The sequence below is a fragment of the Puccinia triticina genome, chromosome 7A (genome assembly GCF_026914185.1).
Source record: "Puccinia triticina chromosome 7A, complete sequence".
NCBI classification, from domain to species: Eukaryota; Fungi; Basidiomycota; class Pucciniomycetes; order Pucciniales; family Pucciniaceae; genus Puccinia; species Puccinia triticina.
The window spans coordinates 355,805-363,724 of NC_070564.1; the positions used below are offsets into that span (position 1 = coordinate 355,805).

The window sequence follows — 7,920 nt, forward strand, 5'->3', positions numbered from 1 at the left end:
CAAAATAAATGGACAACTTCGCATGGATGTGAGCAAAACTTTTCATCGGAAGTATTCTTGTTATAGCTATGTATGTAGCTGGATATGCCCGCATGAATGAAGCTCAGCCGCAAGAATCCATTTTAGGCGTTCATGAGCTTCGACGATGCCGTTTGTTTTGCTGAAGTGGTGAGGAGGTCAAGACTCGAAGCTCAATATTAAAAAACCGCTGTGCTTCCCCGATATCCACCCGCTTACCCCCGCTCCGCCACAGCCACATAACCCCCCAACCGACGGAGATCGGTCACCAGCAACAACCATCATCCCAAGAAAACTATCGACTGGCACAACGTACATATCATGATCGAAACACCTCGAAAACGCACCTTTGGCTCGATCCACTCCTCATCCAGTCCTTCGGCTCGCAAACGGGATCAAGACAACCCATGGTTCAGGGATCCAAGCGAACAAGACCAGAAAGATCCTAAGGTTCCCAAGAACGAATACACCTCCTCACCCAAATCCCGGGACTCTCATCATCGGATACGATCTCCTCCGCGCAGTGGCGATCGAACTAGCAAACACTGCATTGATGATAACAAGGAACGTGCCTCTAACCATGGATCAAGACCTGGTGATGAAAACCATCACTCAACTGTCCGAAGCCGGAAAGAGCAGGAGCATGGCAAGATACCCACACCAGCACCTGTAGATGATACCGTAGAAGATGGAGAGTGGGTTTCCTGAAGCATGTTTCTTGCCCCCTGGTGACCCTTTTCAACTCACTTCATGTTTCTTCGTTGGTAAATCATTTTCCAGAATCGCAGAAGGAGTCCCTTCTTCAAATCATTCGCTATCTCCTTCACGGCGGTCCCAGTCGGTGAAATCTGAGCGTGACCGACACCGCGACCGAACGCGGGAATCAGATCGTGAACGGCTCCGGGATCTTGACCGCTCCTCACACCGACACCGTCATCGTGATATGGATCGAGATCGCACTAGGGATCGTCCTCGAGAGCGTCGAGTTGATAGCCGTGAGCGAGATCTCTATTCGCATCGCGAACGCGAACAAGACCGACGGAAGGATCGTGACCGTGATCACGGTCGATTTGCCCACCCTCCTCCCCCGCCTTATTCAGACCGCAAACGCTCTCCTGATCGTGATCGTGATTATCCTCGTCGTCGTTTTGACCAAGAAGACCGATTCAGCAGACATCACCGCCAAGATCATCACCGACGCGACTTGGAGCGCAGGTCCACCACGGATAACACGCAGGCCACTGGTGGCCATCTTGCAAGGCCATCTACCTCAGATAACCTGAGCAAAGAACAAGATGATCAGAATGATGATGAGGTGGTCGGTGTTGCTGAGCCCCCGCCACAGCTGACTGAAGACGAAATACTGGAACAAGCACGTCGTAAAAGAGCTGAAATCCTAGCTAAACATAAACAGCTGAACCAGACTGTTAACCCATCCGATGTTTTTACTATGACTACAGATCCCAGCCTGCCCGTTGTTCATAACCCCCCTGCAGATCACCCGAAGTCTTCCATCCCTTCAGCCACTTCAAATCCCAACCCGCCTAAGGCTAATCATCTCCCACTCTTACTTGACCCCATCTCTAAGGTTACTAACCTCAATAGTCCTGCCGCTAGAATGCGACTTGACTCAGATACTCCTCAACCGACCCGGATCGGATCAGAACAAGGCTCTGGTAGGTCATCTCCCTACTGCCACGAGATAGGCGTTCCCTTCCAATCTGTCCCGGCATCCCGTCGGAAGCGCGTATCACTTATCAATGTTCTACAATTCATATCCTTCATCAGATTCAGTCGCAGGTTCTCCTGAACCGGTTGCAGAAGCCAATTTTGACTTAACACAAGATCCTAACAATCAAGTTTCAGCAACCACAGCCGATGGCGACGAATCCGCAGTGTCAAACCATCCACTAGACCAACAAACCATCACGGGTGTAGGTCATCAGAGCATCTCAGCTGCTGATTACAACCCGGATGACGATCGCCGGATTGACAATGAACGGCAGAACGAGAAACACATCAATGAACAGAGAGCAGGTGATCCGCTGCCCGCTACAGATATTCGACCTGGAGCAAATCTTTCTGAGGGCCCGGAAGCAAACGGTATGGACGAAGATGAGACTGGCGATGAAGATGGCGAGGATGATGATGACATGTTTGCCATCGATTCCACTGAGAAGAAGGCGAAAAAGAAAAAAATCACCAAGGGGAACAACAACAAAAACTCTTCAAACCCGTCTGCTCCGTTTTTGCCTGTACGTAGTCCCTCACAAAAGATTCAACTTGATTGTTTTGTTTCTTGGATGACTAAACAGCTAACAATGATCCGCTTTGGAAAAAGGTCATCAATCGAGCGGGTACGGATGCTGAAGTGGTCGATAATTTTGATGACGCTGACGGTTACTATCGCGTCATATTGGGCGAGCTGTTAGACAATGGCAGGTACCATGTCCATGCAAACCTTGGCAAAGGAATGTTTGCATCAGTGGTGCGTGCGAAGGACATGTCTGCTGCTAAGGACGGGATTAAAGGGGCTGGTAACGATGTCGCCATCAAAGTAGTCCGAAGTCAAGAGAGTATGTAAGTCCAATCCCATATCCTCACTCGCCTACCAGCGGTCAGTTTCCGATGCAGTATCAGTTGATGGGTTTAATTAATACATCTATGATTTGATTGGCTAGGTTTAAATCTAGTCAGAAGGAGGCTAGCATTCTCAAGAAGCTCCAGGAGGCTGATCCAGGCGGCAAGTACCACATTATCAGACTTGAGCGGACGTTTGAGCATCGAGGGCATCTTTGCTTAGTATTTGAAGCGATGAGGTGAGCTCAACATGCATGTGTGGGAGTTGCCGCCATCGTAATTGATGCGCCTCTGTTTGTGTTTTGCAGTATGAATTTGCGAGAAGTAGTCAAGAGGTTCGGCAAGGACGTCGGTATCAATCTAAGAGCCGTCAGGGCATACGCCCATCAAATGTTTCTGGCTTTATCACTTATGAAAAAATGCAATATAATGCATGCCGATTTAGTAAGCCCATTATCCATTTATAGCTAAGACCACCATCGAAATTACACTTGCAAGTTGCTCATAATTTCCATCCATTTTCCTCACTTGTCTTGCCATTCTCATCCGGCCTTCACAGAAACCGGACAATATTCTGGTTTGTGATTTTCCTAGGGATTACTGGCAATGGATTGCCATCCAACCAACGCATTGACAAATCCGTTCCAAATCTCCTTCCTCCGCCCCCTTCTGTATTACCCGATTCAGGTAAGCGAATCGAAATCGGTCCTTAAAGTATGTGATCTGGGTTCAGCCTCCGATGTTACCGAAAATGAAATCACGCCTTATCTGGTGTCCAGGTTTTACCGTGCACCCGAGATCAGTTGAGTCTATTCAATCGTGGAAATTCATTTTTGGGGGTGAGATCCTGTACTTACATAAAAAGCTGCGTTCCATAGTCCTCGGCTTACCATATGATTGCTCGATCGACATCTGGTCGATTGGTTGTACACTGTACGAACTCTACACCGGTAAAATTCTGTTCCCTGGCAGAAGCAATAATCATCTATTGTTGCTGATCATGGAATTAAAGGGGAGGTTTAATTCGAAGCTGTTGAAGAAGGCTAAGTTCTCTAACGTCCATTTTGATGATGAGAACGGGAACTTCTTGAGTGTCGAAAAGAATCGGATGACTGGTACCGTAAGCTCATTTCTCACTTGCTTTCGTTTTTGTGTTGATGTTTGATAAAAGCTGAGCTTTGGAACGATTGTAGGATGTTGTCAAGAGTATCAATATACCAAACAAGCCAATACAAGGACTCCAGAGTCGATTGATGCCCAACCACGTGACAAAGAAGATGCAAGACGCGGACGTGAAACTGTTGAGCGCGTTTGTTGATCTACTGGAGAAAATTCTCACCTTGGAACCTAGTCGCAGAATCTCACCCAAGGAAGCCCTCAACCAGTCAGTCTTTTTCTTAACCAAGTATCCTCCGCGGTCGGCTTTTCTAATCTTCATTTGGTCTAATGTTTTTGGTTTTCTTTGGTCGACTTGGCAGCCCTTTCATCCGTGGGATCTGATCCCACCGATCAGCATGAGTCATCTATCTCTTCTGTCCCCCATTTTCCCTGCCCGTTATCAGTATCATCATCTTCCTATCCACCCATTCATCCATCCACACCCAACCTAATGGATTGATCATGGGTAAAGCACCCAGCCAAGCTTAATTTTCGCATTGAATGCTGGTTAGTGGCTTGCTTAGATTGTTCCGGCTGTGCATTCTTTGTCTTCTTTTGTACCATCATCACTAGTGACTAAACATTTAAACCGCTACCAAAACAGAAACACCTTCTAATTTAACATATGATCCAGAAATTCAAGGTTTCCCTCTAGAGCTTCAGCACTTATGGTGTTCAAAGTTGGTTTGCATAATTTTATGCATGCATAAATCATAAAATCATAAAAATGTTTGGGTGAGGAAATTTTGTGATACATACAGTTGTTCTAATAATTAATGGGAATGGGAATTTGTGCTCGCAAAAATTCCCACTAAAATAGTGCAGAGTTTGTTTTGAGTTCTGCAGATACTCAAACCTACTCAAACAAGCTTGTAAGAGATATCCAGCAGCAAAGGGTATTGGGGGGAATGGAAGGCTTGACTGCCACTGATTTCTTGACTCTCCAATCATCCAATCATGCCTCTTGATGATATAATGCCCGACCTTGGAAGCCCTCCTCAAAGCCAGACTCCAGACAATGAAAATGAAGACCACAAAGGGGAAAATGAAATCAAAGGTCAAGATGTCTCAGTCGCTGTCTTGTACACTCTCTATGTCCCCAAGCCACCCAGACAAGGATGCGGCGGTAAGATGATCCAGGTTGCACCTTTTTGCTACAAACAACCAAAAGGATGTTTGATCAAGATGCACACCCTGTTTGCCAGCCTAGACAAAGTCCAACACAAAATTGCGGAACTTATGAACAACCAGACTGCCAACCTTGGCAACTTGGTTCTTGCCAATCTCAATTCTGAATCACCAAAAATCAAATGGACAATTGCAGTATCTAATGGCGTCACAGGTGTATTTAGCCATTCCAACAACATGATACTTGACACGCCTGGGATCTTCAAAGAATGGAAAGATGAGCTTTGAAACAGCGGTCGTGGTCAAGGATCTATCTCAATCAAGCAACCAAAGCCAGGCCAAGAATCAGGGGCTCAGGTACAAGTCAGTGTCTTGTTTTTTTGGCAAAGCTGAGCTTCTGAATGTTGAAATCTTTTGAGGCTTGTTTTTCATCAGGAGGCCGCAGCAATAGAACAGGCGCTGCAAAATCTCAATGGGAATGGTGCTGACCATGGGAATGGTGCTGACAATGGCAACAAACGTGACACAAATACTCTTTGACCAAATAAAAGATCTGAATCTAATTAACATGAAGACAAAACCCCCCTCTTAACGAGTTTTGTCTTTCAGAAACAATCCGTGATCTTCACAAGACACATCACCAATCTGGAAACTTGCACCGGAGCTTTACAGTGTTTTGTAATCCAACAAATCCGGCTGATGGGATTATCCTCACTCCGAAGGCACTTGCAATCTGGGCAGAGGCTGTCGTGAGTTTTTCTTCAGCATCACTCCCAGCACATCCAGAAGTGACCTGAGTTTACCCACACAAATGTATCAGTTGAGAGAACAGCCAGGTGTAGATCTTTGTCACCCACCATCATGTCTTCGCTATGTAAACATCAAAAGACACGGCAATCAACGTGGCTCACCCGGACCTCAAGGGAACAAGAGAGAGCGGTCTCCTGAACCTTTGATGAATATGAGAGAACCATCATCCAATGTGATGCATGAAACCAATGGTGATACCACCCTAGAAGAGTACCTCAATTTCTGTCAATTCCCACATGATCTCTGTTTGGAACTGCTTCAGGTTGTCTGCATTGAAGAATACATCAACAACTACAAGCTATTTGAGGATGACCTTGTGGTCAAATCTCTCCTTGAAAAATACAAATTCCCGGTTGGATTGGTTGCCAGCCTTTGCCAAAATGTGCCACGTTTTTCCGCACATTGTCAGGCTAAAACAAGAATTAGAAATCCAGCCATAGATCAATCTGAGTCTAATGAATGAATATAAAAACTAGCCATGAGCTCAATCAATCATCTTGTCTTCCAATTGCTTTCACCACTTGCCCATCTTCCCCATCTTTATTGTGAGGAAGCACACATTTTCTATCTTTGCTGAGGCTAGGAAACATAACCGCTACCAATAAATTCTTGATAACAAAGTTTATCATCCATGACAGCAGCCATAGTATGGTAAAGAAAGGTAATCTCATCCTCAGCTGATGCTAGTCCGTTGGTGCGACAAAGATGGTTTTTAAGACTGAAAAACACATCTCAATTGGGTTAAGATCCGGCCAGTAGGAGGGAAGATATATCAATTTGACCCCTATAGGATTTGTGATTATTAGCTGTGATGTGCAAGGATCAAAGCAAGAAGAAATTGAGGTGTACCACGTTCATCACACAGTTGCTGTACATTGCCCCCATGATTTATTGGGCAGTTGTCAATAATTAATACCAAATTGCTGGCTGGGAAAGAGTTCATCCTAGGCAGCCAGGATAATCACAAACTTTTGGCAAAAACTCTCTGTTGCAGATCATCTGATGTACTCACAAGGGTGTGTTTCAGGAACAATTCAAAGTCAGGTCGTTTGAATCCTTTTTCTTTGATATCCGTCTATGAAAATTCCAGGAAGGATGGTGTATTGCTTGGCATTGGAATGGTTTGTAATTTGATTGCTCCTTTGTCCGTGGGGAGCCCAACCATGAGTGCGAACCAGGTTGCGTTTGTGAGAATTACAGCTCAGGGGAGCGGGGCCATTCTCATAAATTGAGAAAGTTGATGTGAACCAAACCAGCTGCGGAAAATGGTAAGCAAATGCAAACCAATTCCGCAGTCCAAATCAGAAGCCGCGGGAGTTGTGAAACTAAAATCATCTTTGGATTTTTACAGTTCTGACAAACGTGAGCAGTCAGCTTAGGCTTAAGGAAAATCCTGGCCCACAACCACTCATTGAGAGAATCTCAGTTAGTGCCAAGGGTAAGCGACTGTGGAGAACTCAATATAAGCTGAACAGATAGACACTAACGTGCTATTGCTTCTTTTAGACAGAACTGTCCAGAGCAATCAGACCAATCATCCCGATACCGCTCAAAGAGCAGGAGAAACTATTGGTAAGAGTATTGAGTCCTTAGTCAGGCAAAGAGGCAAAAGAAAGGCAGTGGCTGACGCAACGGTGTTCTATAAACAGACAACGTTGCATTGCTTCTCAGCCGTTTCGTTGAAGCCACGTGAGGAAACCCTCAGGTCAAAAGACCGCCTCAAGTAAGAAGACGCTACACCTTGAGAAAAGAGAAAAGAAAGGTCAAGAACTAATACCAAGATATTGTTTGTCTAGATAAGACCGAGTCAATCACTCAACTTGACATATCTCCCCATTTCCTATTCCTTTCTTCACATTCTCTTTTATCAGTAGAGAGCAGCCTAGTTCCTGCTCTTAGTTAATTCTTTCTTACTTCAAGATGTCTTTCATTTCTATTCATCAGTCATTTGTAGTTACTATAACAGAAAGTCTGATGAAGAAACAAATCTTAGTTCTTTGGAGTTTTTCAGCGTTGACAGATTTAAGATTCATCTGGTATTTTATGAAATAATGCTTGCTCAGATCTTGATCATGCGTATATCCATCAAAACGGAAGGGACTCACCGGCAAATACTAGGAAGTGTGCTGGCAACCCTCCTACTTGCGCTACATAATTAGACATCCGCAATTCCGAACAAATAGCATTCACCGAGTGATTGCGTTTGCGGCTGATTTGCATTTGACC

General features: G+C 45.1%; 2 protein-coding genes across 2 annotated transcripts; both read left to right on the plus strand.

The window, feature by feature from the left end:
- Positions 1–339: 339 nt before the first annotated feature.
- Positions 340–4,098, plus strand: PtA15_7A42 (uncharacterized protein; the record flags this gene model as incomplete). Its single annotated transcript, XM_053171035.1, has 11 exons — positions 340–713; positions 799–1,694; positions 1,807–2,273; positions 2,360–2,598; positions 2,700–2,837; positions 2,907–3,042; positions 3,158–3,175; positions 3,286–3,400; positions 3,477–3,718; positions 3,792–3,982; positions 4,077–4,098. The coding sequence occupies 11 exons, from the start codon at positions 340–342 to the stop codon at positions 4,096–4,098; spliced, it is 2,838 nt and encodes a 945-aa protein (XP_053021871.1).
- Positions 4,099–4,713: 615 nt separating this feature from the next.
- On the plus strand, positions 4,714–5,172 carry PtA15_7A43 (uncharacterized protein; the record flags this gene model as incomplete). Its single annotated transcript, XM_053171046.1, has 1 exon — positions 4,714–5,172. One exon carries the CDS (start codon positions 4,714–4,716, stop codon positions 5,170–5,172), a length of 459 nt encoding a protein of 152 aa, XP_053021872.1.
- Positions 5,173–7,920: the final 2,748 nt, after the last annotated feature.